The sequence below is a fragment of the Artemia sp. Qi Xiang Cuo genome, chromosome 21 (assembly GCF_049724085.1).
Source record: "Artemia sp. Qi Xiang Cuo chromosome 21, ASM4972408v1, whole genome shotgun sequence".
In the NCBI taxonomy this organism is placed as follows: Eukaryota; Metazoa; Arthropoda; class Branchiopoda; order Anostraca; family Artemiidae; genus Artemia; species Artemia sp. Qi Xiang Cuo.
In genome coordinates this window covers 19960385-19972976 of record NC_142814.1, presented here as the reverse complement: position 1 = coordinate 19972976, position 12592 = coordinate 19960385, and the positions used below count along the sequence as shown (strand labels likewise).

Below are 12592 nucleotides of genomic sequence, written 5' to 3'. Positions count from 1 at the left end.
GACGTCCTCCCACCCCAGACGAGGACACATGCTTTCCGTTTAGCCCTTGACGGTTGGCTAAAAAGGACAATCTTTGGCAATCTGTCATTCTTCATCCGCACAACGTACCCTAGCCACCTCAACCTTTCTTTTATTATAGCTCTTGACAGAGCGGTATTGAAACACATTTTTGTACAGCATATTGTTTGAAATACGGTCAGTTAGCCTGGTACCCAGAACAATCCTTAAGCAATTTCTCTGGAAAACATCTAGCAAATCTTCATCCGCTTTTCGGAGCGCCCATGCTTCAGAGCCATATTGCATCACTGTCATCAAAATAGCTTATAATATTCTAATCTTGCTTTTCCAAATTATTTTCCTATTCTTCCAAATTTTTTTTTTTAACTGTTAAAAAACACCCTGAACCTTGGCTATTCTAATTTTAACATCTTCACTGCTTCCACCATCTTTACTAATAATACTACCAAGGTAAGTGAAGCTCCCCACCTGATCAATCTTTTCGTTACCCAACATCTTCTTTTGATTTTCACTTACTCCTAGCCTTAGTGACTTAGTCTTCTTAACATTAATTTTCAAACCTATTCTAAAACCATACACTCTCAAAACCTTTAAAACTCCATTGATTTTGCTCAGACTTTCATCTAGGATGCTGAATTATCAGCATAATCTAAATCCAGGAGACTTTTACCTCCCCATTTGATTCCGTAGGCTCCCATTGCCTTTACTGTGCTTCTTAAGACAAAGTCCATCAAAATAATACATATAAAGGGGGATAGAATACATCCCTGCTTAACTACTGATTTAATACAAAACCAGCTGCTAACCTCATTTCCTACCTTAACCACAGCAGCGTTATTCTCGTACATAGCAATAATCACTTTAATGTATTTGTCTGGTATACTGTACAAGGATGAAACCTTTACTAAAGCGCTTCTATCAACAGAATCGAACGCTTGCTCGTAATTTATAAAACTTAGGACCAAAATTGTTTGACAATTCAGACACTTCTCAATTATTAACCTAAGAGTGAAAATTTGGTCGACGCATCCTCTACCTTTTCTAAAACCGCACTGTTCTTCTCTTAAAACTTCGTCCACGGCATCTCTCAGTCTAAAAAGTATCATATTACAAAGTAATTTGCTACCTACAAAAACAGACTAATCCCTCGATAATTACCACACTGACTTTTATCACCTTTCTTATAAAGTGGCTTAATTAAGTTTTTTTTAAATCGTTAGTTACTTCGCCTTTTTCAAAAATCATATTAATAATCTTCAGTAGCTTATTCCAAACCCCATAGCCACAACATTTAAGAAACTTATTTATGATACCATCAGCACCTAGGCCCTTGTTATTTTTTAATACTTTCAGTACTGTCGCTAATGCTTCATAATAAAATAAAACTTCCGTTACACCGAAGGTGTAATAAACTTTTTCATTTTCCTCAATATCTTTTAAAGCAACTCTATCTTAGTTAAGCACATTCTCAAAATTTTCTGCCCATCTCTATTTAATTCTTGCTTTATCATTAATTGTGGCCCCGTTTCTATCTTTAATTGGGCCAAGTCCTTGTTGACTACTCCCTCTCAATTTATTGACATGCCAGTACAATATTTTACTATTATGCCGTCTAGCTGCATCTTCCAGATCCTCGGTGATTTTATCCATGGCCTCACTTCAAACCTCTTTAGTTTACATTTTAATGCTTTCTCCACTTTCTTTACATTCCTTTTGTTTTCATATGATCTATCGCTCAGATAATTCTTGTACAAGTCCCTTCTCCTTTCTATTAAACATAAAGCTTTTTCACTTGTATTCTTAGCTGCAGTCCTAGCTTTTGTTCCCTAAGACACCTTCAGTAACTTCACAAATTATTTTTCTAAAATTATTCCAACCATCTTCCACATTTTCAACTCTAAAGTTTAGTATTTAACTGTTCCTGGAATGTTTCTCTCAAATTCTCATCCTGGAGTCTACCAGTACCAACATCATAACTTCCCGGGAGGTAGTTACCCATCCGAAATTTCAGCTTTAAATTAACCCTAGACAATATTAGATGGTGATCTCGTGATCTTTAATTTTAACATCAACTGTACTTCTATATACCGTAGTATATTGTATTGATCCTGCCAGTCTTCGGTTTACTATAATATAATCAATAAGGTTTGCTGTCTTACCATTACGTGAATACCATGTTAACTTATGAGCTTTTTTGTGACCAAACAGTGTATTAGTTATAACTAGATTGTTTTACTTACAAAATTGCAAAAGTCCGTATCCATTACTGTTTTCTTTTCCTACAAAAAATTTACCTAGGCTAGGATACCATGTATTCCTATTTTTACCGACCTGGGCGTTAAAATCTCCTAGTAAAAACATCATATTTTTACCTGGGACCTGTCTAATTGCTACTGTAACTTTAAAATTTATCTGAGTCACTAGTATCTCCGTCAGTCGGTTCTACAGGGGCATATACTACTATAACTGATACCCAGAGCTTTTTAGTCATAAAATGAGCAATAAGTATTCTATTATTAATACCTTCCCAGCCTAAACAAGAGTTAGCAGTTTCCTCATTCATCATGAGCCCTACTCCCTGTCTATGTATCCCATCCTTCCTCCCTGAGTAAACAAATTCTATATCACCTAATCTCATGCTTCCTACCCCTGGGATATGGGTTTCTCAAACTCCTAATAAGTCCATTTCGAATCATTTGAATTCGTCAGTCAAAAAGTCGATATACGATAGTCATTTTTTAACGTCGTAACATTCCAAGTTCCAATTTTCATGTTCTTTAAATCGTTGAAATTATTTTGGCCTCAGGAAAAGCAATGATCCCAGATACCAGTACAGGAAGGGGGTCACACATCGTTTCAAAGCCTCACCGAAGCGCTTGGCTTAGAACCAGACAGCAAGAGGCCCTTAGGACCTCCAGCATGAATAGAGGCTTCGTGCCACCCTAGACCCATGTTTGTCACAACATGATTGTCAGCATTTATCGATGCTCTTCTATCAACAAAAGTCGAAATCCTGCACAAACAATCTCAAGTCTATTACCTCCGACTCATTATATATTCATGCCTACAAATATTATGCTACTACTGGGAGGCAACCCATAGCTGATAAATTAGCTAAGAAGAGCTTTTTCAGTCCGAAGACGCCCGTCAAAACAGACCAAGCCCAGAAGAATTGTCCATTAATCAGAATCCCGTGCAAATGCTGTGTCGTTTACTAGGCTATAATTTCCTCGAGGGGCACAACTCCTCAAGTGAGAATAGAGTTGACCGCAAGGTCTCCAGTCTTGCAGGTACCCACAAAGGGTCGAGGCAGCCCTTTGCAGAGGCCGCTGTCCACAAATCTGGATCTTACGCCTTGCTGCAGTTGTCCTCCTAAAGTTGTCCCGCGATGGTGTTCTGCATAACCATGCAATTTAACCCATTACTGAGAGAAGGTTTGTAACTCATGGGACTTGTGGATACACCGGTGGGCCCTATTGAGTGTACATTTGAGGGGCCTTCTTCCTACTCTGCCTGTATTTATGACCCCGGGTGAGGGTGCCCCAGTTACCCTCTGTAAGATGGAGGGGGTCTCGAATTTAACTGATTTTTTAATTTGGCTAATGTCTTTAAAAAGAAATGTCAAGTTTTAGTTCCAAATTCAATTGTTTATTTATCCGAACGGATTCGATGAACGAGAAGGCGCAGGTCCTAGCTTGATGTAAAAGTTCCTTAACAAGGTGTTGACAAAAGACTTTTTTTGTTCTAATATTTGCTTAAATTCTCAAGGCTATGACAATTTTCGATGCTACACTATTTCGATATCAGTTTTTCAATTACAATACCTAATTTAGGCTTTTTTTAAGGATTTCCAATACTAAGATGGATAGGACTTGAAGTTGTTTTTTTCTTGGAGAGTAGAGGGGGGGGGAGCAAAACACGAAAATATTGGTTTCTTAGGCCACTATTATATTATTTCCCTATGGTCAGAGAGGTTTATGAAATTCAAACAACTACTACTTCTAACTACTCACTACTGCGCCTAGCAACCCGACTGCAACAGCTACGTGCGCTCCTCCTTCATCCCAGTTTATTCAAAGCCTCCTTCTTTATACCCTCACAAGTAGTTACTAATCTCCCTAAGTCTTTCCTCAAGGAGGCACACTTGTGCCTCTATAAAGAGGCGACCCACCACAATGTTAAGCGATTTCAGGTCCTAGAGGTCGCAGAGAGACGGCGGTAATCGCATTTTGTAGCCCAAACTCAAACTAAGAAACTTGCAAAATTTCATCCTCCTCCGACTTTATCTTCATGGGGTAAACTGGGCCGGAAGTTTTGACCCTCCCACCACAGCCATCCTTTAACGTTGTCCGATTGGGCTGAAATTTAGAGGTTAAGCTTTCCTAGGGCCGGGGAGCTTATCCTCGAAATTTCAGCTCAATCCGATCACTCTTTCCCTGTTTTCAAAAAACCAAATATAGCCACTTAAAATTCATCATCATCATTTCTTTTTTTTCTTATCCACGCCTACAGGCCACAGTTGGCATCTGATCCGGGTGAATGAGGACTCATTCGAAGCAGAATTTGACCTTTTAGGGCCTTTTGTTATTTTCAGACCCAAAATATCATCCACCGAATTTACATTTACGAAAAACCTCGTTTTCCTATAATATCCCATGTTAATTTTTCCCACCACAACCCCCCTTTAACGTTGTCTGATCTGGCTGAAATTTAGAGAATAAGCTTTTCTGGGTCCTGGGAGCTTATCCTCGAAATTTCAGCTCAATCTGATCACTCCTTTCCTGTTTTCGAAAAACCAAATATCAAGTTTTGTGGGAATTTGCTTTGCGAAAATAGATTCCATTTACTAAAAAACAATTACAATTGTGTCTCATTAGTCCAGTGGTTGATACTTCAGACTGTCAGGCAGAAAACCCGGGTTCGATTAACCGTCAGAGAAAATTTTTTATGTACTGACTTTAAAGTTTAAAAAAGAAACTCAGTTTCTTTTTTAAATTATTTGAAAAAAATTACGTTTTCTAAAGAGTTAAAGAGGCTGAGTTACAAGGTCTACCCTTAAAACACCCTGTCGAGAACGAAAAGAATAATACACAATCATCTACCAGTTAGTCAAGCAATAATAAGTAATAAACTGTACAAAAACGTGCAGAAATTATTTGAAAAAAACTACGTTTTCTAAAGAGTTAAAGAGGCTGAGTTACAAGGTCGAACCTTAAAAAGTACAGGGATTAGAAGGCACAGTTGGGGGCTGCCGCCCCCAAACTCCCGCTTTCGCAGCCTTTAAATAAAAAAAAGTTTTTAAACTGAAAGTAAGGAGCGACATTAAATCTTAAAATGAACAGAAATTATTCCGTATATGAAAGGGGCTGTGCCCTCCTCAACGCCTCGCTCTTTACGCTAAAGTTTTTATTGTTTAAAAAAAAGAGTTGTGAGAAAGTCAAACTTTAGCGTAAAGAGCGAGGCGTTGAGGAGGGCACAGCCCCTTTCATATACGGAATAATTTCTGTTCGTTTGAAGATTTAATGTCGCTCCTTACTTTCAGTTTAAAAAACTTTTTTTTATTTAAAGGCTGCGAAAGCGGGGGTTTGGGGGCGGCAGCCCCCCAACTGTGCTTCCTAATCCCTGTACGTTTTAAGGTTCGACCTTGTAACTCAGCCTCTTTAACTCTTTAGAAAACGTAGTTTTTTTCAAATAATTACGACATACTTCCACACGATTCAGGGACGACCTACTTTTCGTTTGGCCCTAGACGGTTGGCCGACAAGGTTAATATTTGGCAATCTGTCATCCTTCATCAGCTGAACGTGTTCTAGCCATCTCATCCCTTCTCTCATTATAGCCATAGAAAGTGGGACTGAAGTATATTTCTCGTTCAGTTTACTGTTTGAGATATGTCAAGTTAGTCAAAGATATGAGATACGTTGAATCAAAACAATCTTTAGGCAATTGCTCTGGAAAATATCTAGCAAATCTCCTCGTTTTTTTCGGAGCGCCCACGCTTCAAAATCATACTTCACCACTGTCATCACTGTAGCTTCCCATATTCTAATCTTGATTCGCAGACTTATGTTCCTGTTCTTTTAAACTTTTTTTTACCACTGTGGTTACTGTAGCTCCCAAAATTTTCATCTTGATTGGCAGACTTATGTTCCTGCTCTTCCAAACTTTTTTCAACTGTGAAAAAACACCCTGGGCCTTGGCTATTCTACTTTTAACATTTTCACTGTGCCCAGCGTCTTTGCTAATAATTCTACCTTGGTAAGTGAATCTGTCGACTTGATCGATCTTCTCGTTACCCAGCATCACCTTTTCACATTCACTTGTTCCTAGCCTTAACTACTTAGTCTTCTTAACTTCAATTTTTAAACCTATTTTTGCACCCGGAACTCGCCAGGGTCATTCATTTTGCTAACATTTTGATCTAAGATGCTTAAACCATTAGCATAATCTAAGTCTTGGAGGGACTTGAATACTTCATCAAAAAGAAGGGGGGCAATCTCTATATATTTCAGGAGCATATTGTGAGTATTGGATAAGGCTGGCTGAAAATGAATGACGTTACTTAAAATGTATCGAAATCCCACAGGAGTTGTCAAAACAAGAGCTCGCCGGTCCGTTGGGTTTGGGCATCTAAAACTGCTATGATTATGTAGTAGAAGTTGTATAGTTTTCTTATATTATTTAATTTTAAAACATCATATATGTGTGAATGTATTTTTCAATCGGTAAAATTTAGACGACATTGTATATTTCGAATAGGGTACATATTCTTAAGCAACATCTTGACTGTCTGGATACTATAGACGGCAGATAGCTAAATTATATGCTTGTATGGACAGGTTTTTATTGAAATTATCTTCCCTAGGCGAGAGTTTGCAGTGTTCTGTTTGCTGGGAAGACTATAAACTTGGAGAAAGTGTCCGAAAGCTTCCTTGTGAACATTTATTCCATAATGATTGCATTGTCCCTTGGCTAGAACTCCATGGTACGTGTCCAGTATGCCGTAAGTCGTTTGTTGAAGAAGGAGAATCAAGAGGAAGTGACGGACCTAGTACATCATCAAGTTCAAGTAGTAGTACCGAGGCCGGAAGTAGTCGAGGGTCAAATAATGGAGAGTCACTTTGGAGTAGAAGATCGTCAAACGCCGGTGGTTTTTTACAGAGTTTGTTTGGGTAATCCATTTTCGTTCTATGTTCTTTTTATTTTATGTTATAACTATTCATTATGTGTAAATTTGAGGCTTTGTCAGAAAATACTCTGAAGTGTCTATTTTTCCTATATATTATATACAAGGATAAAATAGTTTGGTCAACTCAACGTTAATTCCTTCCAAGATATTGTTTATATATAAATGACCTAACATTCGGGCATTTTAGGGAACTCTTTTTTCGATAATCGTTGGTTTTTATAACAGTTTGTTTTGCCGATCATGGAAAATAACCAGAAAAGACTACATAAATTCCCAATGCCTGTTAATGAGAAAAAGAGCACTAGCTATCTGCGTATGCTTAATATATATGTCTGATATGTTCCATGATGTGTCAATCATAAATTTGAATGTATCTATGGTATAATAAACTTGATTTATTTAACATATACTTGAAGGTATGTGCTCTACGCTTTTGTATCCTTAAAAAGCGCAACATAATCAAACTCTCCAACTTATTTCATTTTTCAATTTCCTCTGATGCTTGTTTTTGTGGAGTCATTCGATTTGGCATCTATACTGCGTTTTTGTTTTCGATCCCTCCAAGCTCCTCTGTTCACATATTTAGGAGGGAAGTCACGCAGAAGAATCAGCTCAGAGTGAGGAGGAAATAAACCTGCAATTTAAAAATAATTAAAATGCAATGCTCTATTCTTTTATCATTAAAGCGGCGTTCACACGTGTGTCTAGCTAGAATCTCATGTCTAGACACGTGTCTGGCCAGAAATCAATGTCTAGGCAACTACCGTTCCCAAGAAGAATTCAGTACTTAGCTAAAACTACAAATTTAGTTTCAAATGGATTACAGTTGTCATTTCTAACTAATCAAATGAGCTTATGCGGGCAAAACTTTCAAAGTTGTAATTCCTGTTTTTACTGTCACAAGCTAATGGATGTGACAAGTCAAAAAATTGCTTTAGTGTGCTTCACTATTATGTCTGGTGTTGCATATTTGCCTAAAATGAAAAAAAAAAAAATGAGAAAGCAAAAATTAAATTTCAGATTAAAAACGTAAACATAGATGATGAAAATAGTGGAGCTTGACACATTCTGAGTGTCTGTAATCAAAAATCCTAGACCATGAGTTCTAGAGTCTAGAACTGGATTCTTAGCTGTTACTTGTCTAGCCAAAGTATCAGAGTTTACTTGTGAACGGTAGTTATCTAGACATTGATTTCTGGCCAGACACATGTCTAGACATGGGATTCTAGCTGACACGCATGTGAACGCCGCTTAAGGAATTTTCTAAAAACAAGAATTAAGTGTCCCAGTCATAGTGAAATTTTACTGACATTGAGATCTGGCTTGCGCTAATTTAAGCCAATCAGAAAATTCTATAAAAAAATCTGATTGGCTCACACTAACCCTTGCCAAATCTTGATATTAGCTAAATCTCATTGTGAATGGACCTTTAAACCCAATTTAATAGTTATTTAATCTTTTATACTCCTGTCAAAGTTTAGAAGCATTCATACATTGAGGTAAATCAACAAATGGAAATTGTTCACTAAGCCTTGCATAACCAAAACTGTATTTATTCAGTAGGCCGGGTGTATGCGTATCCAATCTATATGAGAAGGGGTGAAATTTTACTTTAGTTTTCTGGAACCTGCTTGACTTTTACTCAAGGCTCAAGTATTCTCACTTTAACCCCCGAATGCTTATAAATATTTGTAGAAGCACTTCAAATCTAACCTTCGGGCAAAGTCAACTTAATTTTTTGTGTTTATTCCAGATAAGTAATATTTTATGTGTAATACTATTTGAATTTTAAAGACAAAATACCCGTTGGATATCAAAGCACATTATATAAGTACTGCATGATTTTAAGTTGAATGCCCAATGCTTGGTTATTGCGAATGATGTATCAGTTAATGACGTCTGACAAATTGCTAGATCCTTCCTTTCTGATGGCTCCAGCACCGAGCCGCCTGGGGTCAACACAGATACACACGCTCTTCTTCCATCCCCATCTATTTGAAGCCTCCCAAGAAGTTCCAATTTCCCTTCAATCCTTTCTTACGAGCTCCTGCCACCCAATTTGGGGACGGCCTGCTTTTCGTTTGACACTTGATGGTTGGCCGAAAAGGACTATCTTTGGTAATCTGCCATCTTTTATCTGCAGAATGTGTCCTAGCCATCTCAACCTTTCTCTCATTATAGCCCCAGAATATGGAATGCAACCACATTTTTTGTACAGCTCAATGTTTGAAATACGGTCAGTCAGACGGTACTCAAATAAATCTGTCGACGATTTTTCTGGAAAACATCTAATAAATTCTCCGTCTTTTAGAGCGCCCATGCGTCAGAACCATGCTTGACCACTGTCATCACTGTAGCTTCAAATATTCTAACCTTGGTTCCCAGACTTATCTTTTTATTCTTCCAAACTTTCTTCAACTAAAAAAAATTAAAAAAAATAAATAACTAAGTTTAAAGGAAACACTTTTACCTTTGTATTTTTTAATCCTTTTAGTTTTTTCTAATTCTTCCTTTCAAAATAAATCTTCTTTCACTTCTGAAGTGTCACGAGCTTTTACATTCTTTTCTTTATCGTTCCCTGTAACTTCATCGTGGTTTCGCACATTCTCAAAATGTTCTGTCCGTATCGCTTTAACTCCTACGTTATCCCTAGTTATGGCCCCGTTCCCATCTTTAACTGGGATAATTCCAGATAGACTTCCCCCTCTCAATTACTTAATATGGAAATACAATATTAACTATAATGCCACCTGGCTGCATCTTCTAGATTTCCAGCAATATTAATCATGGCCTCCACTTCGCACCTCCTTAATTCATATTTTAATGCTTTCTCTGTTTTCCTTGCATTTCTTTTATTTTTATATGATCAAATCATATTTTCAAAATACAATGTTTGCCAGCATTTTCCTTTTAGTTTATTAACTTTATACTATAGTTCCAAAACTCTTAGGTTTGGCACCTTTGCACCATAAATTTTTATATGTTTCAGTACTCAATTTTTCAAATCTGGATTTTATTAAAAAACATTTCTCAAGTAAACATAGGGTTATAGAAGTTCAGAATCTTTCAGAGCTGCATGGCATTCAAGTTTGATATCGTTCAGGCACAGATGTAGACGGAGGGGTCTTTGAGCCAGCTTCTACTCAGAAGTATTTTAACGCTCTACGGGCTTCCCCTCAGTTATTCTATGGCTCAATTTTTTCTCCCCCCCGAAACAAATTCATTCGTACACGCCTGATATTTACTTATCTTCTATCTGCCAAATTCAAGCCAGTAATATTGTTCTAAGCCTACAAGATGTATCTCATAAACTTAGAACTTCAGTGGAAGAGTATTGTAATGAAATCATCTACTATACCTGCTAGGTTCGGTTTACTTTTAATGATTTTAAATATTACATTATATGATTGTTCCAAAAACTAAGGACGTATTTTGCCCTTTGTCGAAAATGAATTAATGAGTGAGAAAAATTCCTTTAGTTCAACCTATCCACTGGTTGTATTTCCTTCTGGGAGATCTCAGAGACAACACTATAACATCCATGGTTTCCTCTGCAAACAAATTAAAACCTTCCGCAAACAAACTAAAATCTTCGCAACAAATTATTTTCTTGAAACCCTTGAAACATTGCTTTCGCATTATTTAGGCGTGAACAGAATTTTATTTAGGCCGACTTTCGTACTTGCAATGCTGTTTTTGCTTGGATGCTTGTCAGGAGCACTTTCCATATATGTAGCAGGTTTGACTATTGATTCTATTTTTAGTTCGTTGTCCAACTTAACCAGTGGTCGTGGAAATCAATCTAGTAACAATCAATCAAACCCCAACGAGCCGTCAAGTGAGTCCCGCGAACCTTCTGAGAACCGCAGGGTGACGCGGTCACAAACTCGTTCTCGTCAAGATGATAACTTGGATTTAGATTAAGGTTGAAAAAATTTTATTTGCTCAGTATCGGCTTAAGTTTGTGTCATATTCAAGCTATTATATGAATGGTTATTATAAGATTGCTTAGTTTTGTAAATTTTTGCGGCTGTCAAAGACATGAAAGCGTGGTAATTTTCGTTCAACTGTGAGAAATCGAAGAAACATTTTATCAGTAAAAAAAGCTTTATGGAGTCATTCAACGTGGTTTAATTGGTTACGTAAAGTTCTGGCCAGATCAGGTGTAGAGGAAAAATTTTGTGACTGTGATTTTTTACGTCTTCTGATAAACAATAAACCGTCTGCTATTCTGATTTTACTTTTATCTTTTTAATTATTTTTTTGTAGATTGATGCTATTGTGATTATTTTTTTTACTCCGTCTGTTTTGCATTCATTAATAAGCAGAAAGCTATCATCTAACAATATATATATATATATGCAACTGTTAGTTTTTGTAGTCTATAATTCTGTCGGTTAAGGAAATTTTAAGCGTTGCGTAAGGAACGGGAGTTGAGGAGGGCGGCATTCCCATTTATGGAGGATAGGTTCTGTCTTGATTTGAATTTTTATGTTGCTCGCTTAGTTTCATTTGAAAAAACATACTTTTAGTTTGATTTCTGTTCATTAGTAACATTATGCTCATGTCTATCAAAGATATTTAATTTCTTCCAGTTGTTCTTCAAATTGTAACATATATACGTGTATTATATATATATATATATATATATATATATATATATATATATATATATATATATATATATATATATATATATATATATATATATATATATCTTAATTACAGCAGTTTATCCGTCTTTCCGGGGGCGTAATTTCGTCAAAATCCTTGGGGGGGGGGGGGACCAGTCCATCCAGAACTAGTACTACAAGGTAACTATATAGTTACTATAAAAGTAAATATGTACTGAAAAATAAATCTGTTTCTGTTGATGCTTGAATTATGCAGGTTTATCTTAGTTTTGACAACATTTTGGAAGAAACTAAATTTCAGCTGGGGGAGGGGACAAACCGAGGTCTGGGAGAGGCAGTTCTCCCCACCCCCCACCTGCCTCAAAGCAAATTACGTCCCTACCCCTCTCCCCTCTATTACCCAGAGTTAGAATTGGGTCTGGGCCGCGTAAGGCATAATTAGCCCTCTATTTGTTCTTTCCCATTAAATTTGCTTATGTTTGGCAATCCATTCCTGCGAAATGATAACACGAATGGAGGAACCTCTCCCCCACAAAGGTTGGATCAGGTAAGGACAAAAAGACAAGACTATAGCAAAAAGCCTACTTTTACAGGTTCATTTCCACAGCCCATTCTGGCTAGTGCTGAAAATTGATTATGATGGTGATACTGAGAGGGAATCCGCTCATCTCCCACAGAGGTCTGAAATGGGCATTAGAAGAAAAAGTTGAAAAATCACACCTTTTGTCCAAGATTGGTTTCATTTTGATAA

At 37.0% G+C, this 12592-nt stretch overlaps 1 protein-coding gene across 3 annotated transcripts in view; it reads left to right on the top strand.

Moving 5' to 3' along the window:
• Positions 1 to 11442, top strand: part of LOC148939326 (E3 ubiquitin-protein ligase RNF126-B-like) — a 155469-nt gene extending 144027 nt beyond the window's left edge. For all 3 annotated transcript variants that reach the window (XM_089107269.1, XM_089107270.1, XM_089107268.1), the window contains exons 6-7: positions 6884 to 7190; positions 10972 to 11442. In XM_089107269.1, the coding sequence (XP_088963395.1) occupies positions 6884 to 7190; positions 10972 to 11131 (467 nt within the window). In that variant the 3' untranslated portion in view covers positions 11132 to 11442. The remainder of the gene's footprint in view (positions 1 to 6883; positions 7191 to 10971) is intronic.
• The last annotated feature ends 1150 nt before the right edge of the window (positions 11443 to 12592 follow it).